We start from the raw sequence: 26,483 nt of genomic DNA on the forward strand, positions 1-26,483 counted from the left end.
GAGCGACACTTGTCCAATTTATCGAACATGTTTCGCCTAACAACGCAACAGCACTCGCCTGGTGCCACAGGGAAACTCCCAGACGTTTTGATGGTGGGTTCCAATAAAAAGTCACGTTTTGCAATACAGTGAAAAGACGTCAGCTATTCATGCTTTGAAAGAAATTTGGACAGAAGTATTATTATTCAAGCGCAACTTCCAACTTGGCTTTCATCGCAATCACAAAGAGACTTTTATACAATTCTTTCCTTCAGCATCTATTCAACAAAACGCAACTGGAACTACCAAAGTTATCCACAAAAGAAGATTTTGAAGATATCACGAAGAAATAAAATCCGAAAGAAGTAATAATATTTTTTAACCCAACGTTTTAGTACAAGTTCAGTTTGATGGACCTTGCAAGTCAAGCAAACAGTTTGCGTTTTAACTAATAAAAATGCAGCAGGCCTAAATATGTTACTCACTTGCGATACGGCATGATATGATAATCTTTATCCTCGGACTGAGAAAAGTCTCTGCATGACTTAAACCTGGTGATGATTCCGCATCGCTCGAACCCCAACTACAGAGCTAGCCTTTGTGCAAGTTTCGATTTCCACACAATTTTATTTGATTTTTTGATTTGTTTAAATCGCATTGCCCGATTTTAGAACTGCGCACAAGGCCCACTGAACAGGAGCAAGCGGCGTAATACAAGAATTTAACCGAAATTCCTATTTATCCTTAACAGAAAAAAAGTTTACAATTTGTCAAATTTAATATATGCATTTTCTCCCCAGAAAGATCAACTCAATAAATGGCAGTTGCACATATTAACTTACTTGTAGAGAAAAATGAGTGGCTCGAAGCTTAGTCCTACATATTTTGCATAAAAAGCTAAATACATGCACGTTTGACGTCATTATCAAGATAGAAACGAAACGTTGTCTTTCAAAGTAAAAAATATGTTTTCGCTTTGTAACAAAAAAACTTGAAAAACGCACGCATTGTTAGTCAAGCCGTAACCGGGTCTCAAAATGGACGAATGTAAATTTTTTAGGCAATTTGAATGCTTTGGAAATATCGGACAAAACACATTGATATCCCAAATAGTGGAAAAAGTTCACTGTGGTTATAGCCTGCCCTACAGTATTAGAACGAATAGCTTACACGCGAAGTTTTATGTAAGCTAATTTTATGTTTCTAAACGTTATAGAGGGCGTGCTCGCAAAGTTAAAAACGTAAAATATGTTGTAGACTATGAAAATGTTACAGTAGACTCAGCCTGGGGGTATACTCAGCCCAATTAGCGATCTCAATGTTTCGCGTGACGTCAAAGCGATTGCTTCAACAGTGGCGATACGCGCTGTTTTGTTCCAGTGCTTAGTCATTCGGTAAGTCGGCAACAGGGTAAACAGAACGAGATTAGATTATTACTCGTCCTTTTTCTTTGCTTATGTTTTTTCGAGATCGGAAAGTGTTAGAAGTTTCAAAACTAATAATGATAGTTAAGCTCTGTGCTTTAAACGGGGTCACGGTTGAGCGATTCGCTCAGTCGCAGTTAACTACGAGAAATTTATCTAATGACAATTAAAAAAGCAGTTGTAGCAGGTCAATTATGGTCGATTTATGATTTATGAGGATTTTCATTGCGTTATTTTCATATATATAGCTTAAAATAAACCAGCATTTGCTTTTAGAATAGCAATTGTCATTCAGAGAAAACTGGAAAATTCCAAGATATCGTTAATCAAAGTTCAAAGTTCATGTTTGGTACCAAAACTATTCAAGCGCGGCAAGTTCAACTTGTTTTTATTTGGACCGAGTTCTGGACGACCGGTCTGCTGGCTAGCTTAGGCTAAGTCTTCTAACCTCGCATCAGACAGGCGCTCGGCAAGCCTATCACCTCCTCTAGCAAACTGAAAATTAATGGCAGAGCAGATTTTCTACACCAGCACACAGCCTGGCAGCCATACTTTCAGTCTTTCGTCGTACCGTGACTTTTGCTTCGCAAAGTTGAAGTCGAAAAATAAAAACACTGCATTAAGAGGCCGGCCATTAACATCAAATTAACCTGTACTATGTTTAGTTTGTATATGATGACGATATACCGTTATATATTTAACATATAGAACATATAGCGTAGGCTTAAAGAAACCATTTACTTGCACACGCTGGAAATTTCGCGTTAACATTCATTCATTTTATTTTTCGTCTTCAATGTCGGGAACGAAAACATTCTTCTGACGTAAGTGGTTGCAAACATATTAGTAGTTATCAACATTTTCCACAAATTGGACAGAAAAAATTTGACAAGACTTCGAGGGCAAAAACGTGCATTATGGACCAATCAGAGAAAATAAAAAAGTTATTAGCGTCAGCACGGCCACCAAACCCAAATTATAAACACATTATTCAAACATAATTTAACACAAAAACACGCAAGTTAAACACATTTAATATAAAACAGAAGTTACGCAGATAGTTTGGCAGGACATAAGCGTTGTGTCACCATCAAGATGGAACCGACCTGTGTGTCTGGATGGAAGAAGAAAAACCCCACTAAAATGAACTCCATCCATGGGACTAGTTTCCCGTTCAGGTGGCCTGTGTACGTGGTACGAATCTTTTACACAGGTTTGTTGTGAGTGGAAGTAGCAGATGGTCAGATACGTCACTCATGTCCAACCAGATGGTAATAAATAAATCTTTAGGCTGCCACTATACTGCACAAGGCTATTTCACCGGAAAAAATCGTGCGTTAAAAGCTATTTTTTCACAGTTTCTTGTTAATCTAACTTAAATGTTATAACACAGTCACCTAAACTTAACCTAAATCTACCTTCTAATCTAAATTTAACTCCAATTAAGTCCTAAATAGCTAAAACTACCTTTTTGCATAGCCATTTTCAAGTAATCGCCTGTCTTAACAATGGGCTGTGTGACTTACATACGGTGAAATAGTCACTCTGAAATCTTTAAATGAAATGTCTGCGTTAGTGTTCAAACTTCCTGTTTATCTGCTTGCTGTGAAGGATTGCAGCGGTAAGATTGCATTACAACATTGTAAGTTGATTGATAGACTGGGGCTAAATGTCACCAATGGATAATATCAATAAAACATCTGGTATCCTACGACAGAGTGGCCAGAAGGCAGAGTTAAGGTTCAATTACATTGTCATTTGTCACAATCACAATGAACCTTAACATTGGAATATAGTTGATGTACAGGACCCAGATAGGAAAGTTTGCTGTTTTTCGGTGAGAAATCTCTCGCGCAACAGGATAAAACAACAGGAATTAGGTCTTCATGGGCAATTAAATTTAATCCTCTATGTACTTTGACAACTTTCCAATCTGGTACAGAACGGGGGCATAGGCCTAGGTTGCTGGCGTAGAAAATGCTTGAACACACTGATATCCTGCTTGCAGTCTGGGAATCTGGGCCAAAGATAGGCTAGACTTTAAAAATTTCAGAATTAGTAAGCTAGCCTATATGTCTTCAACAACTGGTAAATTTTGGCAAGTTTGTTAAATACGCCGTGTGATCATCATAGTCACTTTAGTTTCCGCCATCAGTGCTGACAAAAAATAAAGCGATTTGTTGATGTGTTTCTCAAACCTTAAACAAAAACATGTTTGTTTTTGATGTGTTTTTGCTATGTCGTATGTGTGTGCAAGATTTTATAATGTTGGGTATAAACAGTTACTGAGTTTTGAGGTTGGACCATTTCTAAACACCATTTGGTTCATGTTGCAACTTATAAAATACTTGCCAATGAACAAGACAAAATCCTGGGCGATACTTAACCACATAAATTGCTCAGCACGATATGAGTAAAGCAGTTCGTTGTATTTTTCTTGTACATATGCACCAACTTAAATGTTCTTTTCAAGTGACTTCAATGTACCAGAATGTCACTCATTCAGTCTTTTATTTTCAGATAGGATACTTCAGTAGTTCCAGGCTTGTGGTTTAAGTTTTATTGGTTGGCGTTTAACAGAAACTGGGCATTAAAATGATGTGACATATTTGTGAATCTCTGTGGTTTTCTTGGGTGTTAAACGCATAAATGAACATCAAACAACAGTATTATGCAACTTACAACCACGCACAAATTCGACAAGCTTCTTCTTCTTATATTGTTTATGAAGCAAGCGCTGGCAAAGGAAGCGGCATCATCATATTATGACTGTTACCGTCCTTGTATTCAACAGGTTAATGATGATTAGCTATTTGTCTGTTTCCTGTACAGTATTTCATAGTTGCTTCAAAAGCGAAACATGATTCGTTTATTGCTTCTATTAAACTAGGCTAAAGCTGCATAACCTATCTGCTTTTATATTATATACTGCACATTACACTTAAAAATCTGTTTTTTGCTAATAGATTATCGGTAGCCAATGTAGATATTTTAAATTCAAAATTCATGCTTTGTCTAATAAACTTGTATTGAATTTTGAATGCAGGTTGTTCCACGACTTGAAAAATCAGATGCTTCTGTGGCAACGTCACAATATTTGCGTTGTATGGGAAACTGCACTTTAAAACCAGTCCTACAAGAAGCTAAAAATGGTTTGAATGCAGCTCTCCATATGTTTAATAACTCTGAACTTTAATTTAAGGAACATTTAATTCTATAGAACTATAGATCTCTGGACTTATTTCCCAGCAATTAAGAAGTTTTTGTCTGTTATAATTTTTAAACTAAAACTCAAATACAAGTTAAACTAAATGGTGGTGTTCGAAATCCGGAATTTAAATCAAATTTGCAAAATTATGAAATTATTTTTCGAATTTAAAATATTTATCAGCAGATGTGATATATATTTCTGCCCAATTTAGTATATATAGTGTCAATGCTAATTAACTACATAATGACGTTTTATGACGTTGTAAACTATGTTTCGGCCAAGGGAACTATTTTTCACAGCGCTGCTAAAACTAAGATAGTCCTATAATTAGATAGCTTACCTTAATATTATTAATTTGTTAAGCTCCCTGTGCAGTTGGCCATTGTTACATTAACGTTACTTCACGATCAAATCAAAACTTTAGAGGCCGATTTTCATTGCAATGGTGAACCCACACAATCTTTTGAAGCTACATGTCTTCCTCTTGCTAGTACTGTAACGGTGGATTGGGTTGATGTGAGGAACAGAGTTAAAGGCGAAGTTGTCATTTACCCCGTAATCGAATGGATGCCTTGTGCTCCAGCTATTGACAGAATGACTGGTTATGTGGTGAGGCTGTTTTTTATTCCAGTACTGTAGAAGCAACTTATTGTAACCACAGATAATATTGACAACCGTTTTTGTGTAGTCCAAAGTTTTTTTTATATAAAAACTAACCTTCAGTGAAATGACAGTTAATGAGTAAATGTTGGTTTCCATATTTTCTTATAAATTTGTACTTGTCACCGCACAACATATTGTTGCATTTGAGCATAGCCATTTAGATTTATAGGCATTGTACTATACGCATGTAGTGTGCAAATCGGTTCCAGAGTGGTATGTTATGGTAATTTTTTTATTTTAGGTCTTTGCATGAGTTAAACTCGGTGATGATTTGTCATCGATTGAGCCATGGTTACTGAGCAAGCATTTGTGCAAGTAACGATCGTCAAACATTTTTTATTTTGTTTTCTGATTTTTTATATAGTATTGCCTGAATTTAGTACTGTCCACCAGGTCCACTGAGCAGGACTGAGTGTCATAAATGCCTTGCCCGAAGGCATTACAACAGTTTAGTGCCTCACTGGGTATCGAACACGAACACAAGCTGCATTTATTGCCAGGCCAGCGCTGAAACCACTTGGCTATTGAGCCAACTGTGCTTACACTAAGCTACTCCCACTGTACCAGTGTGTTTGGTTTGGTGTAGCCGGGAACATTTGGCCCTTGTTTCATTGATACCAGTATATCAGAACATATTTTATTCTCTTTTTCAATTGAAGTGAACCATAATACCATCAGCAAGACATAATCGTGTTAGACTTGTGACATCTGCTCAGACATAAACAGTCTTCAATTTGCATATTCTGTTCAGTTAGTCAGTGAAATGGCAAAGAATTGTTTAGGGTTAAACTAATATGTAGACTTTTTGTGTACATTGCCTCTCTTATATCACACATCATTTAAGAGCCCTTGGTGTCAAACTAATACTCCAGCTGGCTCAAACCAATTTAAATTTTGTGGTAGACTGGCCCACCCCAAGCACCTTTGTGTTTGTACTGTACAATTGTTAGTCAGTTTAATTGCCGATCAAGGTATGGTATCAAAATTTTTATCCTCGGAGAGTCTTTGCATCGCTTATGATTGGAAATGATGGAGCCCTGGTTACTGAGCTTGTTTTTTGTGCAAGTTCCGTTGGATGCACATTTTTTATTTCATTTTTTTCATATTCTATTGCCTGAATTTGGAACTGTTCATCAAGACCACAGAACAGAAGCATCACTGTTGCCTTGGTCAAGGGTATTACAGTGGTAGCACAACCGAGAATTGAACCCGCCAAGTAACCTATTTCACTACAAAGTTCTTTAAGTAAATGGGTTCAACTTGTGGGTTGCAAACAACTTCCAACTCTGTAAATAAACTTCAAAATGTTCAGCCAAGCCACCACGAATTTAAGTTTGAAATTTGTGACAGATATAATTTCTCGCTATTCATTCAACTCGTTCATCATTGGACAACTGGAGTGTCACAATGCTGCGTGGCGTTAAAAAGCATTACAAAATGAGTTTGTTAACAGTTTTTACAACAGAAGAAACCTTTAAAAGTATCTGGTTTGTCGAAGAAAGGTCAACCTGTCCATTCTCTTGTTCTTAGAATCGTTTTTAATAACGTCTTTTATGATAATTACTTCCTTAAACTATGAACGAAAGCTGTTTTAAGCTTATAGTCTTAAAGCAGGCATGCTTTGTTTCAGGAACAAGTCCGAAAAACTGGTCGCAATATAAAACATGTAGAACGCATTGTGATAAAGCATTACATAACTACACAACAATGCTATTACGATGGGAAAATACCTGATCTTTAATTTGTATCCCAGATTTTTCACTTTCTTTAAAAAATTGACGCCTATGGTATCTGGGTCGTATTTTTATGACAAGCTTTAAAATTACTTTATCATGTTTTATTCTCCAGATTAATCTATACCTGGTTCCCTCAGTGTCTGATTTTGGTTGTTACAACTTTTCGATTTCTCGCCAGTTATCGTCAACGGATAGTGAGGTAAGAATGGTATTTTGTGATGTCTAGTGCTTGTATCAGCATGTCATGTCTACTACAGCATGCATATATAGTGATGTGCGCACATACATCTTATAGTAGCTGCATCTCATTAACTATGACTTAATTTTTGTTAATTATGATTATATGTGTGTATTATTATGTTACTTATTAATTAAGTTGTCGTTTTTTTATAAAAACAATGTTTTTTAAACTGGCAGCATTGGTTAAGATATCTTTAACTTTTAACGCCTTGTTTTTTTTGCTTGATGGAAACAGACCCCTCTAAGTGTGCTGCTGCCGATCTACCTCCCGTATAAAGCACATTTCGGGATTCAGATCATCCCACTACCACTCTTTTACCCCCAGACTCCAGATGCTAATGGAGAAGTCCAGCTCCTGGAGGTTGCTGCACAGGCTCCCTGTGAGTGGAACAGCTCCATATTTTTAAAATACATGAAATATTGGCTGATATGCTAAAACTCGAATAAGTTGAGGTAGAATCCATCAAAACTGTAAGCTTGTATCTTTGCTGTGGTAAAACGGTGTCAATAGCATTGTGCCACGGTTGAGCGCTCAGTCAAGTTCAGGTGCAGTTAAGTGTCATTGCCGTCTCACTTCGTGTTTGTTTAAAGACAATGTAACTGATTAAGTGGTTGCTTGTCAGTTGAAATCTAAGCGCGATTATGATGTTTTATGGATAAATATTCACTGACTAATGCAGCTTAAATTGTAACTGGCCGGTTTAGATGTTGATATGTTTCATTTTCAACGTGACGTTTCAATTTGAAATCAGTTGAATGCTTTGTAATAGCAAAATTTATCAGACATTTTCAAATTGCTCTTGGGCAAAATGGCAAAGTTTATGTAGTAACAGAGCTGTGTTGGCATACATAAGTATAGATATATGAACCACATCTTCAAGCATTTCTCCTTACTGACAAAAATAATGGCAACTGGGATAATTTTCATGTTTTTTTTCATAAATACAACTCACGCCAAAGATAAATCTTGACACATAGTTGAACTATTTGAAGAATAGTTGTAAATGATAAAATAAAATTGTGAAAAAATTTCTGTGATTATTCTCGATGACGTCCTTCTGAAGTCAACCCCAGAATGATCTTTAACCAACTAAACCATACGTGTCAAACTCCCGGCCCGCGGGCCACATCCGGCCTGCTTTGCAATAAAACTTGGCCCGCAATGTTATTTTATACATTGAACTATTTCCGGCCCACGAGATCATTGTACAGTATAACTTACTTTTTTCAAGCAAGAAACAAGATTATAACAAATCGCACAATACAGCAGCACAGCAGTTGCCCCACCATACGGTAGAATAAATCCCGATAGAATAAATCGATTTATTTTAACGCTTGGAATCTGGGCTGCTTTTTTCTTTATTGTTTGTTAATTCTTTGATGCTTTTTCAAGGAGATCAATGAAACATAATGACGTAAGAGAAAAATAATCAAAAATAACCCCGTCAAAAATCGTCAAAAACATCAGAAATTTGGTGTTGTTTCGCTGCCTGTTTCAATTCATGTACCCGTGTCACGAAACGTTCAATCAAGTTTTATCTTTACGGCCTAGTTTTGGCCCCTGGTGCGATTGAGTTTGACACCCCTAAACTAAACCATAAAAACCCTCGTCTTGTCCTGCCCCGGGGACTGCTTGACGCTATCATTGTTATCAATTTTTGCGGTTTCTTTAATTGGCCTATCTTTTCACCACTTGTCATGCAGAAAGCAGTTTTAAAACAATGTTTTAGCTTGATTGACCGCAGAGAAAACGAACGTAAATAAATTAATGGACGTGACCTGCCAACTGTCAATCAGGTGCTTATGACTTGACCAACCTTCACCTAGTCCAGGGCCCCTGAAATTGACTGTTTATTACTTTAAGCTTCACATATTGAACATATTTATTGATTCGCTTTCTTTTGACAGCTTGTGAAAAGATCAACGGAAATTGGTCTTGTAACTGTGGTAAGTGCATTTGTGTAATTAGAAATTTCTATTTACTAATTCTATACACAATATACGAGTGATGTATACATGCGTGTATAACTGTATGTATTAGGGTCATATGTGCTGGTTTAATTTACTTTCAAAGCTGCAAAATATTTTCAGTGGGACATGAATCTGATGTCCTCTATCCAGCTCCGGATGTTGTTGTCGACGGTTACACGGTGGTTGTGAGGTGGAAGCAGATGGATCCTTGTTTCAAGGTTGAGGATTACGTGGTGCAAATTTATGTTTCTCCTGGCGACAAGCCAATATTTCGTGGGGTGCAATTGGCTGATGTAAGTCCATGAAAATTATTTTGAACTGGAAGTTTACTGTGTGCAGAAATCATTTCAGACACGCCAAGAGATTGACCATGTGGCAAAAATTCAAATAATTTGCATATTTGTTTGTTGCTGCAGTATTCATTTTTAATTGGATCTAGTAAGTCAGTTTGTGTTGTTTCCTTCCTAGCTGCCAGTGTAGATCCAGTTCTTACATTTCTCTAAACCTGCTTGTTTGTACGTAGAATAATACCTCCACGCTTGCACATACATTTTCGCACGTCTACGAACCACCTGAAGGATATGAATTAAAAACCAGGGTAATTTTGATTTTATTTAAAAATGATTTTATTTAAATGTCAATGCTATGTGGCTCCAAAACTAATATTTGGAGAATTTATTGGATAAGTGCTTTAAGTTTTTTGCTTGTAAATTTACAAAATTGATGCTTTTTTACAGATGTTGTTTTATATTGTGCAACTAAATCATAAAATTTTGGGTATTTAGCTGCTAATCTGGGCCAAACCAAAAGATTTTCAGGAACTTTTTGCATATTCAGAATTTGCTCCGGTTTCCATTCAAGGTAACTGCCCTTAACCAACCGTAGCTGAATTTTTTATTTATTTAATTTTCTTTATTTTCTTTTTATTTACCTAATTTAATTTTCTTTAAAGCTGAAAGTTTTGTTGGAAAACTTTTAGAAAAGCCAAAGTTTTGCCTCCTTGCATGGATTGAATTTCATGTTTGTGGCTTTCTCGATAGAATTTGTTTAATTGTGTGTTGATTTTAAAAACTCTCCACACAAAATCAGAAAAACTTGACTAAAATATTAATTTCCATTTCAACAAAACAGATTGGAAACTATTAGCATCAGATTTGAAAGTAAAAACTTTTCCGCTTGATTCAACCATTGAAGTGTCGTTTCCAGCTGCAAATTCAAGTTACGACATTAAGAATTACAACATCTGCCTAAACAGCTCCAGCTACGGCCACTGTGAAGTGGTGGCGCAGGTATTATGATGTCATAATATCACCATTATTGAATGTTATTTCTAACTACGACTATTTGTTGCATCAGTTTTTATAGTTCATAGACAAAGATATTGTAGTCAGGTGATCAGTAATATTTACTTCTGGAAGAAAGTTTTGTGAAGATTTTTAGCACAAATCATGAAATATTTAATCAAATAACTGGATCCAGTGACGTTTCCATGTTATTTAGCCGCAGGAAGAGACCCACAAAGTGGTGAAAGAATTCACCAAGCTCAATCCTGGATACTACACAGTGCAGGTATAATCATTGCGTAGATTACCGGATTATGATCTCATATTACAGCAGTGTGTAGCATATCTGTTGCTGGTAGAGCTGGGACGTTCATTGCAATGCAAACAGCCCAATAATTGGCAATATATTTCCTGTTTTCATAATTTTATGTTGTTATTAAAGAAAGCTTCTGTGTTTATTGATGAAACTAGTTCTTTGATTGCGTCAAGTGAACGAAATATTATATCTCAGTTTAGGTTTTGCAAAAGCTAAAGCCCGACTTAGAATGCCAATTATGTGGAAGATATGCCAATAATTGCGGAACTTATAAAGACACAGTCACAATTGACTGACTTTGTTACGTCATGTATATTAAATATGACGCTTTGAAATAACCCAGTAGTCAAAATAGCCGTGGAAATACCAGGGATTGGTTGATATGACATTGGATTATGATACTTACATATGACTCGTGTCGTTCGTCGTTGTGGTTATAAGCAAATTATTCAAGGCTTGACTTCGGCGACCGCAAAAAATTTTTAAGAGACCGCAACTGTTAAAGAACCGCTGGTTTTCTGCTGTGGTTGCAGAACTATAATTTTTGAAAGAAATTTTAGAGACTATTTCGATCTCTAAAAACACTTCAAAGAACTTTGGTGGAAAAAGATTGACCAAAAATATGTTTCCAGGTTGGCGACGTTCGCGACACGCAGCGCGAGTTTGTTGGAGAAAGAAAAATGACCAAACGTCGAATCGTGCTCGATCCCAAGCCATCTTCAACTTCTACAAAGCCCATCGGTAAACAAACTTTATCAAAACTTAATGGTAATAAGACTAATATTGTAGAACTGAAAGATGTATTTGTGAAATGCATTGGTTTAGTGCAGCTTTGAGGTTCAAAATTTTCTTCACCCGCATGACGTCATCCTGTATATGGCCGGTCGATATAGTTAGATACAATCTGACTTCTTCCATTGCTTCAAGGCAACACGATTTTCTAAAAATACTTTTCAATTTCACGCCAAGTTTTCACCCAACGTTTTGTAAAGTGACGTCAAAAGCAAAGGAATGTGTTTGCGGAGTGATTTTACTCAACATTCGTTTTAAACTAGACTTGCAGCACTTGTCAAATATGCTTTGTTTTGTCACCTTGCTCCATACATCGGCTACTTTCCAGTAAGTTGGGTCGCGCTTAAACACGGTGGTGCTTTGGAAGGGTGCGTGATTTTTTACTAAAATAATTTTGTAAAACTTCCAGAAAATATCTCTTTAGGCCAGCTTTTGATTTTATGGGAAGGTTCCCGGTAAATCTGCGAATGATGAAAAGTTTTCTGTTTCATGTTTCTTCTTTTTTCGTACCGTTATTCTTCAAACCGTTTTGAACTCGTTTGAGTTGTAAATTTATTCCATTATTGCTACGCGTCGTCGCTTAAAGTGGTTATTGCCGGGTTCCTTGATACGCTGCGCGAAATATGGTGTGTTATTTTGACGTCATAATCACACTTTCGTTTTGATATAAATGTGATAATATCGGCGTTTCAGAAAACGTCCATGCCCGTTTTGACGTAATTTCACGTCATAATTGTCGTCATATCAGACGATACTTACAATTTAAACGTGTCGACCGAGATACCGCGTAAATACTTAATACGTTCAACTTCCTTAAAAAGCTAAAATAGAATTTTTTTTCTTGTCTATGGAAATCGACAAAACTAAAGCCGCTGCACTTTGTAAGGCCGGGCCACTTATGCGCCCACTAACGGATTGTTAATTATATAGAAAGAAAAATAAAAAACGTTTCTTCTTCACTTCCAGTTGGTTGGCGGCAGAACTTTTTCAGCTTTTGCGTGTTTATTTAAATTCATTGCGTCACTATATTTGTTTATGACGTCATAGATCTATGGTTGGTCGCTGTCATGGCGGGGATCGTCGGCGTCTTGCTCATCGTCGTGGTCGCCTTCTTCTTCGCATGGAAGCGAGGTGAGACTGATTTTTATTTTACATCTCGCGCACATTTTCATTCCTAGCTAAATTTACTTCAGGAATTTGCGGAAAGCTTCGAGTTTGTCTTCCGGCAGGTGTCGCTTTGCGCCTTGACAAACAAACCGCAAAGAGGTCGATTCATTTCTCGTTCAAATCTCGCTCCCTGTTGCTTGTCTGGCAGAGGGACCTCAGATCGGCCGAACTGGACGAAACACATTCCGACAATATCAGGTTTGTGACGTCTGAAAAGCCATTTATTTCGTCATGAGGTTGTGGTCATCGCGCGTTGAATTACAACGAAATAAAAGAGATTTTCGTGCAGCTGTGGTGTTGGGCCACTTTCTGTTTTCTTAACGACTTACCACCTCATTTTAACTTGTAAATCTCAACCCGCAAACCAACTTGGTGCGCTTCCTCTATAAAGACATCTCGCCGCCTTCTTGAGTGTCGTCTGTGGTCTTGACGTCATACTTGATCTATTCGAGGACCGACAAGTTTGCGAAGGAATATCGAAGTGGATTCAATCCGCTTATGACAAGGCCGAGTTTGTCGTCTTCATTTGCCCGCATTTCGACTACACCAGACCCGGGCAAACCGCACAGAGCGTCCGATCCTTGATTGGCGACTTCGACCGCATATACAAGTAAGCGCTGGGTTGCGGACCCCGTTGTTAAATCTTACGCAGTTCTATTACCTCGTGCTCTTGCCTTAAATGCCGATGTGACAGCGTTTAAATAGATTTGTTTTGTGTTTGAATTAAGCTTAATGTCGCGATGGCAAAGCACTAATCACGTGATTTGATGACGCAGTTATCTTGAGAACGAGATCGGAGTCGGCGAAAAGCGAAGCAAATTCATCACCGCCCTGTTGCCTTATTCGGACATCACGTGCTTCGAAAAAGCAAAGTACTTGAAGAAAATGACCTCGGTTTATAAACTGATGAACCAAATCGATGACTTCTTTCTTCACGTGCAAGGTGACCAAGCCAGTGGCCTGGCACGAAGCCACATTTAGCATTGTGTGGTCACCGTCACGCATCCAATCTGCATTTCTAAGAACTTAAAGTTGTATGCAAATTTTGTTGTCTATTGTAGTTTATTGCGCGTAATTTCTGTCCAGACCTGTTGAGTGTTGTCCGCGATGTAGTTGAGGAAGTGATGGCGACCGATGCAATCTGCTCTAATTTTATCTTCGATGAATTTTGTATTCTCAGGGAGATCGAAATTGAGTCCGGATGGCAAGCTGGATCTTCAAGTGGTGAGCAAGAGAGGATACATCGACACGAATGAAGGAAGAGCGATCCACGAAGGATTCATCAAGTTTCAGAAACTTCTGAAAGATCACTCGTTATGTGTCTCCAATGCAGGAAGCGAATTCGATGATGAGAGTTCAGCATCCGATAATATCTCGGAGTCGTACGAAATTTCTCCCGGAATCTCCATGGAAACATCAAGCAGTGACCTGACGTGTCCGGATTGCTATCGGCATCAAAGCACAGATGAGGAGCGAGGAGCACCGATCATGGTCAATGTGATCAACGAAATTCTTCCTCCTAATCCTCCAGATTGCAACTTCCACATCCGGCAGCAGGTATTAAATGTTCCTCCATCTTTTGTGAGCAATCCGGAAGAAGAGATTCTCCTCATCAATGCTGAGTCCGGGAACCTCCCAACATCCGAAAGTCATCTAGTTTCCAGCAATGAAAGCATCAACATCAATCCAGGAGATTGTATAGAAAAACTTGAATCTCATGAAGTCGAAACTTCTCCGAAAAATTTAAACTTCATCCATTCTTCAACATCCGTGCAATCCTCCTCTGGAAGTGAAGGCATTATTACATCACAGTCCAGCTCTTCCAATCCAGTGATAATTCTACCGGGCAATCTTCATCAAGCACCTTCATCTGAAGATAGCGGATTCCTCTCCAACACAGTTTGAATCACAGAGGACATTGTTTCATCACCACCAAGTTGCTGTAAAAAAATCGCTTCGAATACTTTCTCCTGTCTCTGAAGATTAACCTACTGTCTGTCTACACACCATGACGTTATAGATTTCATGTGCGCAAGAGTATGTTTCTATGGATCGAAGTTGTATCCAAGTAGGGAAAGTACCGCAAAATAGTGTAATGAGTTAATTTTTATCGAGGTGATCAGGTTTAGAGTTAATTCTTCTGTGACGTCATCATGGTAATGAGTCCAAGTGCATTGTGGCATGTCCAGAGTACATCGTGCTCAGAATCAGGTGAGTTGTTCACAGTTTATTCATTCTTTGCACTTTCCAGTTTTACCCTAGCAATTTAATTTCTATATCAGCGTTTCCATTTATTTTTGCCTATACCACTCATTTGCTCATATCTTTGCGTGTTTTTGTCGTATGCAGTCATATTGTTCACGCATAAGCAGGCTACTTCTATTGAGTAACAGTGCACAGTAGTGTTTCTTTTTATTGAGCGATAATGCAGTAAGTGTTTATTTAATCTGACCTAGCACATTACGTAACCTTCCAGAGCGTTCAAAATTACAGATTTATTTTCCTAACATCCCAATCTTCCTCACTTGTACTGATGTTTATGCAAGTTGTGAGAAAGGATCTTTTACTCACCATTCAAAATATGAAAGAGAGGATGGTTATGAACCTATACGCTGGCAAGCATCGTCTCGCTTTTTTCCGCCATTCTGAAAAAGAGATTCTCTCTTTCATATTGTGAAGGGTGAGCAAAGTCAATATCACACGGTGTGCACTTGTGTTCCTGCCCCGGCCATTGCATGTGCCTGTTGCGCACTTTTCCTTTTATTGTTAATTTTCATTGAGCTCAGCATATTTCCCCGTGGTTGTTGTTTCTTTGCTCATATATCGCTCGCTCATGTCCAGCATTTATATGGTAATGTTACGCAGTGTTTCTGTGATGTACAATCGTGTTCAGGCAAATTTTGTGAAATAAATTTATCGTGAGGTGGCGCCCGAGATCTTATATTTGCTGGCTAGGCAATCCGCTGTAGGTTTGTTGTAAAGTTGCGACCACGCATTTCAAAAACTTACGGCGTGTTATAATCCTGGTGGAACTGATTGGCGAAAACTGCATTTTTGCTGCGATACGACACAATGCAGTAATAATGCTAGTCGCCTTACTTTGAAAGTCGATGATAAACGGCGTATTATGTTATCTTACGCTTGGTTAGGTGAAGGATTTGGCCGTGGGAATTTTCCTACAATCACTTATTATCGTTTTGGTGAGTTCCGTTGTGTAAAAACCAGCCATGAAACTTGTCAAAATACTTGTATAATAAGCTAGCTCAGATGTAACCATGGAAACCAGTTATGGCTAAGTTTTTCGCCGCAACTGTGGGGAAGCACCGGGGTTAGACATTTGGGGGCGATACAGAAAGGATGAGCAAAACAGTATCAGGGGCTTGTTGCAAACGAACAGATGTTCTTTCAAAGCTATTATAATTAAGGAACTACTTCAAATTACATTGATGTCCAACTTACCTGTAGCACAGGCACTACAGCAGTTTTTTCTTTTGTGGCAGATTTTTTCTTTTATTACTGGGACTTGAGACTGTAGGCGGGGGTGCACCAGACGTTTTAAGCGTTTTTTAGCAAAATTTTGAACTGAAAAAAATATAATCGCAGGTTTTGTTGTTGCTCTCACAAAATGCCTGATGATGCAGTATGATGATATACTTGAAAAGTTGTCGACTCTTACCCAGTGTTTAAAGAAAAGAATAAATTGCGCCACTATTCGGCAAATATAAATACAATATTTCCTGGATGAACGACGAATATCTTTAAACACATATTTACAAAGATTTTATTCATAAACAACAGAGTGACGCGGTTGCAAAATGAGTAACGTTGCAACGTAATAACAGAGGAGGTGCATCTAAGTTCTAAGCAATAAATGCAAGAGGAATAATCACAACCGAGAACGTATTTTGATGGTGAAATAAAGTAATAAAAGTATTTGCTGACTTTATACACGCATTTTGAAAACGTTTATAAAAGGAATAAATCGCTGATGTACCGTTTGAACCCTTAAAATAAGCACAGACTGACAGAAGTACACACAGATACGGTATCTGCTTGAACAAAGTACGCCATAAAAATGCGGCTTATGGTGTTCAGTAGAACAAGTTGCATAAGAAATTGAGCATTTACTGCATGTACTTGAGAACGATATGAGATACGCGGCCGTAAAAATACTAAGACAATAGATTGACACCTACAGAGCGCTCTGCAAGACTAAATCGGAGTTTAGGATTGATTCCAATTCAAGAACATTATAACAAAATAGGCGATCACAATCGAACAATGTGACTAACACCGCACTTTGGTCAAAACCAATAGCACAAAAACACCCAAAATATAAACCTATGACGAAGGTAAACATTAATTAGACAATAGAAATCTTATCTTGATGGCTGTACTAGTTGGCACAATGCAATCAAATAAATGACCGCCAGGAAATTAACAACGTATAAATCTCGACAATGATGGAAAAATGAACCTACATTAATTTTACTGTAAACTAGAAGTAGAAGAATTTTCAAAAATTAACATAAGTCTCAATCAAAAATGAAATAACTGCATTGCAAGAGACTTTCCCTATTGGGATATAAAATTGATCGGAGACAACACTTTCGTTCCAACGCCGGAATAATCCGAAAGCCGCAATTAAAATTTCCACCACACAATCGTGATAATTTCTACTGTATTTTTTAGAACCTTACCAAAACTTAGGGCTTCATCTTGAAATAGGCTTCTGTGATGCTGTTTCATTTTCATGGGTAGGATTATCCCAAGGTAGGGAAAACGCGGTGCTCCCTTCGATCCATAGAAACAAAATACTTTTGTGCACAAAAAATCTATGACGTTATGGTGTATAGACAGACAGTAAGTTATCTTCAAAGCTGGGAGCACGTTTTCGAAGCGATTTTTTTACAGTAACTTGGTGGAGATGAAACAATGTCCTCTGTGATTCAAACTGTGTTGGAGAGGAATCCGCTATCTTCAGATGAAGGTGCTGGATGAAGATTGCCCGGTAGAATTATCATTGGATTGGAAGAGCTGGGCTGTGACGTAATAATGCCTTCACTTCCAGAGGAGGATTGCACGGATGTTGGAGAATGAGTGAAGTTTAAATTTTTCGAAGAAGTTTCGACTTCATGAGATTCAAGTTTTTCTATACGATCTCCTGGATTGATGTTGATGCTTTCATTGCTGGAAACTAGAAGACTTTCGGATGTTGGGAGGTTCCCGGACTCTGCATTGATGAGGAGAATCTCTTCTTCCGGATTGCTCACAAAAGATGGAGGAGCATTTAATACCTGCTGCCGGATGTGGAAGTTGCAATCTGGAGGATTAGGAGGAAGAATTCTATCGACCACGTTGACCATGATCGGTGCTCCTCGCTCCTCATCTGTGCTTTGATGCCGATAGCAATCCGGACACGTCAGGTCACTCCTTGATCCATCCAATAAGCGTTGATGCACCGAGTACGAGTCCGAGATATTATCGGATGCTGAACTCTCATCATCGACTCGGCTTCCTGTGTGGGAGCCACACAACGAGTGATCTTTCAGAAGTTGCTGAAACTTGATGAATCCTTCGCGGATCGCTCTTCCTTCATTCGTGTCGATGTATCCTCTCTTGCTCACCACTTGAAGATCCAGCTTGCCATCCGGACTCAATTTCGATCTCCCTGAGAATACAAAATTCATCGAAGATAAAATTAGAGCAGATTGCATCGGTCGCCATCACTTCCTCAACTACATCGCGGACAACACTCAACAGGTCTGGACAGAAATTACGTGCAATAAACTACCATGAACAACAAAATTTGCATACAACTTTAAGTTCTTAGAAATGCAGATTGGATGCGTGACGGTGACCACACAATGCTAAATGTGGCTTCGTGCCAGGCCACTGGCTTGGTCACCTTGCACGTGAAGAAAGAAGTCATCGATTTGGTTCATCAGTTTATAAACCGAGGTCATTTTCTTCAAGTACTTTGCTTTTTCGAAGCACGTGATGTCCGAATAAGGCAACAGGGCGGTGACGAATTTGCTCCGCTTTTCGCCGACTCCGATCTCGTTCTCAAGATAACTGCGTCATCAAATCACGTGATTAGTGCTTTGCCATCACGACATTAAGCTCAATTCAAACACAGAACAAATCTAATTAAACGCTGTCACATCGGCATTTAAGGCAAGAACAGGAGGTAAGAGAACTGCGTATAAGATATAACAACGGGGTCCGCAACCCAGCGCTTACTTGTATATGCGGTCGAAGTCGCCAATCAAGGATCGGACGCTTTGTGCGGTTGGCCCGGGTCTGGTGTAGTCGAAATGCGGGCAAATGAAGACGACAAACTCGGCCTTGTCATAAGCGGATTGAATCCACTTCGATATTCCTTCGCAAACTTGTCGGTCCTCGAATAGATCAAGTATGACGTCAAGACCACAGACGACACTCAGGAAGGCGGCGAGATGTCTTTATAGAGGAAGCGCACCAAGTTGGTTTGCGGGTTGAGATTTACAAGTTAAAATGAGGTTAAATCGCAGACGACTGGCGGTGGTTCCACCTCATCAATACATTTTCAATTTTTAATTAAATATTCATAAAAACCTACACAGGCCTATTTCTGAGAAATGTACGAATTTCTCTCGTCTGCAAAAAGCTAATAATGTTCTCTTTTACGCTCGTATTCAATGACACGTGGATAAAAGTTGGTCATTTTGTTAAAAAAAAATTGCAATTTTCTGCTACCGGCAACCCGGCCCTAACGCACTGAATTCGCCTGTGGGGAAAATTCATGAATTACCGTAGGTTTAGGGGACTCTGTTCTAATCTTTCAATTCGGTATCTGTGCCCAAATGTAAGATATTAATTGTGCTGGCGTCTCGAACGCGGTGTTTCACGAAAAATGAGCGCATATTCATGAAGATAATTAAAACAACTGTTTCCTGCAAGTTTGTTTCATTCAAAGAACTCAACGTTCACGGTTATTACGCAAACATGACGAAATAAATGGCTTTTCAGACGTCACAAACCTGATATTGTCGGAATGTGTTTCGTCCAGTTCGGTCGATCTGAGGTCCCTCTGCCAGACGAGCAACAGGGAGCGAGATTCGAAAGTTTTTGTCTGTTTGTCGAGTTTTTCGGCGATTGTCGCGGGAAGGTACATCCGGAGCCTTCTGCAGTGTCCTAATGCGCGACAAAAAGATGAACGAGCGATGAAGGCAAAACCGCGATAAATCTTGGTTTAATTAAGCACAGATCGACATGTTTGCGACATCATGATCAAAGCAAGCGATTATTACAGCGCCGCAAAACGCGTCAAAATGCGACACAAATTTGTGGGAGACTTTGAAATAAACTCACCTCGCTTCCATGCGAAGAAGAAGACGACCACCACCACGAACAAGACGCCGACGATCCCCGCCGTTACAGCCACCAACAGTAGATCTGTGACGTCATAAACACTGTTGTTAGCATTAAAGGTTAGCAAAGAGCATGGGGTACTATGGAAACAATGAGGTCGTTCGGTGCGAAACGTCAAGGTACCAGTTTGTTTTGAACAACAACCCTAAGAACGAAGGTCTTTCAAGTTTCCTCGTCAAACCGGTGCATTTCCGCGTCTTGTGACGTCACTATAATTGTTAATGACGTTGTAAGAAATGATTAAGCGAGTTGCAATAAGCAGGCGAGCGGATAAAAATACTTTTGATGAAAACAGAAAATTGTATTTTGCCTGAAGCCATGAGAATAAGTCAGACTGTGGTGCAATTATACCACGCAGCGTTACGTGGTCAACATTATTTGGAACTAATCATCAAATACTTCCAAGAACTCAGCTTTGTAAACGCCCAGATTTAAACGATTTCTCTGTGACGTGACAACCGCAAGCGCGAATAAGTGCTACATGGTGCACGGGCGACAATAGACTGAGCAACATGAGATATAGCAAATGTAGCTAATGTAATGTAGATATAGCTTTGTCTCTGCGATTCGTGGAGCGAAAAATAATAAAAACAGAAACTTTCTCTGACTACGGTAACTACCACAGGACACGATCAGCAACAACTTTCCGAGAAACTTTTCGAGGTCATGGTCGAAAACCAGAAATTGGAAAAGTCAAACAACATAGAAAAATGAACCAAGACACTTTGCATGGATTTTGACGCTTTTGCAGAAACATTTTTTAAATTTAAATTACATAGATTTTCCCGAAATTTCACATCCATAACACCGACAAAAACTTATTTGTGACTCACATGACGGTTTTGTCTCGACAGTGGTCTCGACAGTGACAGTTGGTTTTGGCTCGAGAATGGCAGTTTGTTTAGTCCACTTCGTACTTCGAGTGCGCTTCGGCAATGGTTTGCGGATTTCGCGAACCTGAGAAAGTATTTGCAAGACGTTTCGTGATAAAAAGTATTTTTTAACAAATCCTGCTAAATTTGTAACCAAGCTATCATTGTGATGTAACAAGCACGTTAGAAGTGACGACATAAAGGTCCTAATGAAACAAGAGTGCATGGCCAAATACAGGTCAGAAATCTCTTTTCTAAAATGGGGTCGCAGAATGAGAAAGTCCTGGTCCAATGAACCCCGTAAATTCATTGACGTACCGGAGAATTGTAGATATCTTATTTTAAATTGATGATATAATTTAGCGACTGAACCGTGACTAAAAATTGATATGAAAAAAAAACACCCATAATGATTAATTATTAGTATTAGCTTAAGATTATAAATTTGCACTGAATTTTATTGGCTATGGTATGCATGTGCACCACAGAAAGACTGCCAATGAACAGACCTTCAATTTAAAAATAAAAATGCCAATTATTGGGCTGTTTGCATTGCTATGAACGTCCCAGCTCTATCAGCAACAGATATGCTACACACTGCTGTAATATGAGATCATAATCCGGTAATCTACGCAATGATTATACCTGCGCTGTGTAGTATCCAGGATTGAGCTTGAATTCTTTCACCACTTTGTCAGTCTCCTCCGGCGGCTAAATAACATGGAAACGTCACTGGATCCAGTTATTTGATTAAAAATTTCATGATTTGTGCAAAAAATCTTCACAAAACTTTCTTCCAGAAGTAAATATTACTGATCACCTGACTACAATATCTTTGTCTATGCACGATAAAAACTGATGCAACAAACAGTCGTAGATAGAAATAACATTCAATAATGGTGATATTATGACATCATAATACCTGCGCCACCACTTCACAATGGCTGTAGTTGGAGCTGTTTAGGCAGATGTTGTAATTCTTAATGTCGTAACTTGAATTTGCAGCTGGAAACGACACTTCAATGGTTGAAGCAAACGGAAGCGCTTTTACCTTCAAATCTGATGTTAATAGTTTCCAATCTGTTTTGTTGAAATGGAAATTAATATTTTAGCCAGGATTTTGTGGTTGCCATGAAGGAAACATCAAAATGCGACAGAAAAAATTGCAAAAGATTATGCTAATGTACAAACGTACAAATATTTTGCAAGAAGACACAGCTTGACCGGTAAAAATGTTCAATTTTCAAGACGTTTTGACAAAAATATTTCCTAAGAATAATTACCATGTATTTCAAAATGAGTATATTCTGAATCTGCAAAATGTTTGTTAATACCCTTCGGATTGGCATAGATTCTCAGCTAAACGCAAATATTTAAGGATTTATATATTTTGTAAATTAAAATTTTAAGCAAAGCTTATTTTTATTGTTCTGCCGCATACAATGAAATGAGAACCAGATTACCCTGGTCTTCAATACAAAACTTTCCTTTGGTTCGTAGATATGTGAGAAGGTGTATTCAAGTGTCGAACTATTTTTCTACAAACAAATAAACAAGCAAGCTTAAACAAATCTCAGTTACCTGTAAATGCAAGATACGTAGTCAAATGCAAATTTACACGGATTGGCTAAAAAATATGTGGCATTCAATAACATTCTCGTCTTAATGGTAAATCGTGCCTTTGGTTGAACCAATAATGTTGAAAGGTGAACTGAGTCAGATGTACGAAAAATTATTAATGAATGTTTATTGTGAACATGGACAACAAAATATGAAGCAACCAAAAACAATATTTGAGCCTAAAAAGTTCTATACCTGACAAAATCATCAATCAATAATTAATCTTTCCTTATAAAGTTGTAGGCTAAACGATATCTAAAAGATGCAACTTATACTTAAACTAGAAGGTCTGTATAAACATTAAGTTGAAAATAATTCACGAGTATTCACGATTGAATAATGGGTTCCTTCCTCCCACAAATAAGATGTCCCAGTCTTAGGATGTTTGGGGGACACAATGATCTGCACAGTGTAGTCGGTCACAGAGAAACAAGGATCCATCGGCTTCCATCTCACAACCACCGTGTAACCGTTGACAACAACATCCGGAGCTGTGTATAGGACCTTACGTTGTTGGTCTTCTGAAAATATTTGGTATAGTGTTATATTGAAAATCAAATTCCCACATAACGACCGTATTGGAAATTCACAAGTTCTGTAAATCACATCATCAACTCACCTCCTCTGCATTCACACGACCAGCCTCCAAACGCCTCCTGGCAAGCTGCGAACATGCATTAATAAATTTCTTAGAATGATTGTGCTGGAAACACATTTCATAGTAACGGTAAAAATGGCGATACTAAATTTCCAAGTGCAATACCAGCCAGCAAAATGATTAGTAATCAACACCAATCATGGGAGAATGATATCAAATGGGAAGGTGACATGAAAAGGAAGAATAATATTTTGAAGACAAAGTAGGAGTGGACATACTACCATACGTATTTTGTTGTTACATGACAATTACCGACATTGATACAGTATTACAATGAATGCCATATTTATTGTAACGCGAAACTCAAAACTTGATTTCTTGCTGAACTCTGATATAAGAGGAAGAATATGCAGAAAATGTTACTTGTAGTTAAAACATATTTTTACCATTTAACTTTTATTATTCCTCTCATGCATATAACACATTTGATGTGGGATTGCACTACCTTGCCTCTGTGAAAGGCAGCTTTTGACTAACAGAAGATTAACTACTTTTGGATCCAATTAATTGCCTTTCCAAAGGTTTTGCACCCCTTAAAAGGTTAGGGGGTGCAAGCACAGTTGGGAACCCCAGACATGTATGGTTCAAGCGTCACCTAATGTCCATAGGTTGTATTTTTAAGAGGTCTGAGCTATCTCTAATTGACATGCCTCTGACATGCACAAAGGAAATCAAAAAAATTCCAAAAGAAACCTAAGCGAATAAAGATATCGTTGACAAACTTTATTACTGGCAAATTCTACCCTATATTCAAAAAAACAAAATTCAAGCAACTTGCAGTAAAGTCAAGAAATGATGTCAATATTATAAAAGGTAGAAATAAACTTCTCACACGGAGCTTGTTCAAGATATTCCTTAGGCGTCGAATCGAATACGATGTCCTGCTGGTCTACACGATGTCTAATCTCAAAGTTCATGTGTGATTGGTACGAATAATAACGAGGCACCAGAAAGCTGAGTTTCTAAGTTGGTAAAATAGAATTAAAACAGACACGTTTTCAAACCAGATTAAATGTAGTTGTTATTATGACTTGAATTACAAAAGTATCTGGCATTGCGCATAATGCACAGACTGTGCAACAACATAAACGTTGCAAATAGTCTCACCTGATTTTCAGCTGGAGATAGGGGGGATATGATGGAAAGATTATAACAACCATCGTCAGTAGATGGAGTAGTTTCAAAAACGTCTATCTAAGTCACAAAAAAAACAATTTATATATTTTTGAAAATATTTTGTTATTAATGTTGCTTAATTACTTATTACTGCAAATAATGTCAGTTTATCAGCAAATTGATTATTGCCTTCTATTTCGTACAAAGTGCCAATTCCATTGTAGTAAAATCCAGCTATCCTCTTTCAAATACTAATTTCAATTACAAAAACGTGTTTTAATAAATCAAAGGAAAAGGATCAAGTGAAGTGGTTGTGGTTGGTCATTCGCCTCAAGCAATCTTTCAGCGCACAAGTGATCAACCAGCAGTGAGTCATAGCATAAAAATATTATAATTACTAGTCAGTGAAATCATTCTCATTTCGCGTGATTTATTGATGATCTGTTCATGGAACACTCTACATTGAGATTTGAAAGGATTGCAAAATATCTTTTGGAAATTTTTACTACTTCTTCGTAAGTTACTGATTCAATGCTGCACAATAACCTAATGTTGGAGAGTTAACCTAAGAGTCTTCACGGCAATGTGTGGTTAAACGTTATATTGGGTGTTAAATTAGCTGAAGAAAATTTTGGCATTAAACATTTTCATCATTTGCAATTTGCTTAACAATGACCACACAAAATATTCTTGCAAAATAAATGCAAAAAATACAGCAAGCATAGAGACAATGTTGTTACAAACATAAAGAATATTCAACCGTACTATAAAGCCCTTCAGCTCGACAATAGATGCATCTTTGGGTTTCAACTCAAGAATGGGATAAATAACAAATTTTCCCAGGTTTCTATTCTTTACACGAATCCAATGCACATCTATATCTGCATGATGTGGAAACTCAAGTGGATGGTTCAAACTTTCTCTTTTACATTTGAAATCGATCTCTGAATACAAACAACAATGAATTGTTAATAGTCCTGTTGCAACATTAAAAATAGCCAAACCTTAATTTATCACATCATAGATATACGGTTAGCAATGGAAAAGATATTTAACCACTTCAAATAAATATGCTTCGCCAAATATGATGATAATGTATAGAAAGAGTTGCAAAACCTCTGATGATCAAATATAGGAGTTCCTGCTAACTGCTAATGCTAATTGCATGCCAGATTGCAACAAACAAGAGTTTCATAAAATTGCGAAAACTAGTCAAGGTCTGCTAGCTTTCAATCTGTGCAAGATGGATTTTACTTCAAATTGAAAGCTGGTTGAAGTGTAAGCCACACAAACATTTTTAACAATGCCTACAAAATAGGAATTTTAATGGCTGCATTCAAACCATTTTTAGCTTCTTGCAGCACCGGTTTTAAAGTGCAGTTTCCCATACAACGCAGAAATTGTGATGTTGCTGTGGAACGATCACTTTTTTCAAGCAGTGGCATAACCTGCATTTAATATTCAACAAATTGAATTGATCAAGTATATAACTTAATGTATAAATGTTTCATCTCCAACTACATACACATTTAATACCTTTGAACAAATACATCATACACAATTCCTTTATATATGCCAGACTCTTGCATACAAGTGAACAACCAGATAACGTCACAATTTGAGCAGCTGGGGTTTAATATTGCTCATCAACTAGTACAGCTTCACGAATATTAATAAATAAAAAAATCATCCACCTGTTCAACGCATGTATCGTTGCAAACATGGTACGATGATGCTCCCATCACAAGGTCTCGCTTCATTAAAAGTAAAAGCATGAAGAACTTTCCCAAGCACCACATGTTCTTGAAATATTTTACTTGTTTGCCATTGCATTCATTTATCCATGTCATGATTACAAAGCAGAAAAAACATACAACAAACAACCATACATAGATTTATGAAGTCCTCTCTGTAACCAAATTTATACTTATACCAAACTCTAGTTATGTCATGCTAGGGGAATATTTAATTTTCACAACTTGATTGCTCCAAGCAGTGTATTAGCTTTGCTTTGATGAGGTG

General features: G+C 37.8%; 2 protein-coding genes across 4 annotated transcripts; one reads left to right on the plus strand and one right to left on the minus strand.

The window, feature by feature from the left end:
* The first annotated feature begins 3,905 nt into the window (after positions 1-3,905).
* Positions 3,906-15,709, plus strand: LOC143464616 (uncharacterized). 3 transcript variants are annotated; one of them, XM_076962498.1, is made up of 17 exons: positions 3,906-4,197; positions 4,450-4,555; positions 5,039-5,223; positions 7,126-7,212; positions 7,489-7,633; positions 9,162-9,200; positions 9,345-9,517; positions 9,748-9,822; positions 10,010-10,085; positions 10,356-10,513; positions 10,725-10,793; positions 11,456-11,564; positions 12,663-12,746; positions 12,794-12,980; positions 13,174-13,392; positions 13,559-13,725; positions 13,963-15,709. In XM_076962498.1, exons 1-17 carry the CDS (start codon positions 4,075-4,077, stop codon positions 14,685-14,687), a joined length of 2,727 nt encoding a protein of 908 aa, XP_076818613.1. In that variant the 5' UTR covers positions 3,906-4,074; the 3' UTR covers positions 14,688-15,709. The 3 variants fall into 3 exon arrangements, with proteins under 3 accessions (XP_076818613.1, XP_076818615.1, XP_076818616.1); XM_076962500.1 differs by having other exon boundaries at positions 12,809-12,980; XM_076962501.1 differs by having other exon boundaries at positions 12,845-12,980.
* An 830-nt stretch (positions 15,710-16,539) lies between these two features.
* On the minus strand, positions 16,540-26,365 carry LOC143464617 (uncharacterized). The gene is made up of 17 exons (XM_076962502.1): positions 26,156-26,365; positions 25,804-25,909; positions 25,227-25,405; positions 24,453-24,539; positions 24,178-24,307; positions 23,307-23,351; positions 23,018-23,208; positions 22,531-22,605; positions 22,351-22,426; positions 21,990-22,147; positions 21,713-21,778; positions 21,029-21,152; positions 20,136-20,219; positions 19,805-19,958; positions 19,026-19,244; positions 18,691-18,857; positions 16,540-18,453 (listed from the first exon to the last, which is right to left on the minus strand). The coding sequence occupies exons 1-17, from the start codon at positions 26,309-26,311 to the stop codon at positions 17,732-17,734; spliced, it is 2,739 nt and encodes a 912-aa protein (XP_076818617.1). The 5' UTR covers positions 26,312-26,365; the 3' UTR covers positions 16,540-17,731.
* Positions 26,366-26,483: the final 118 nt, after the last annotated feature.

The sequence above is a fragment of the Clavelina lepadiformis genome, chromosome 7, assembly GCF_947623445.1.
Source record: "Clavelina lepadiformis chromosome 7, kaClaLepa1.1, whole genome shotgun sequence".
NCBI classification, from domain to species: Eukaryota; Metazoa; Chordata; class Ascidiacea; order Aplousobranchia; family Clavelinidae; genus Clavelina; species Clavelina lepadiformis.

Coding starts and splice junctions, on each gene's coding strand:
- LOC143464616 (XM_076962498.1), top strand. CDS start 4,075: ATGCAACTTACAACCACGCACAAATTCGACAAGCTTCTTCTTCTTATA. Junction 5,224..7,125: donor ACAGAATGACTGGTTATGTG/GTGAGGCTGTTT, acceptor TTTATTCTCCAG/ATTAATCTATACCTGGTTCC. Junction 7,213..7,488: donor TATCGTCAACGGATAGTGAG/GTAAGAATGGTA, acceptor TGATGGAAACAG/ACCCCTCTAAGTGTGCTGCT.
- LOC143464617 (XM_076962502.1), bottom strand. CDS start 26,311: ATGACATGGATAAATGAATGCAATGGCAAACAAGTAAAATATTTCAAG. Junction 22,148..22,350: donor TACTCATTTTGAAATACATG/GTAATTATTCTT, acceptor TCAACAAAACAG/ATTGGAAACTATTAACATCA. Junction 19,245..19,804: donor ACACATTCCGACAATATCAG/GTTTGTGACGTC, acceptor TCCTCTATAAAG/ACATCTCGCCGCCTTCCTGA.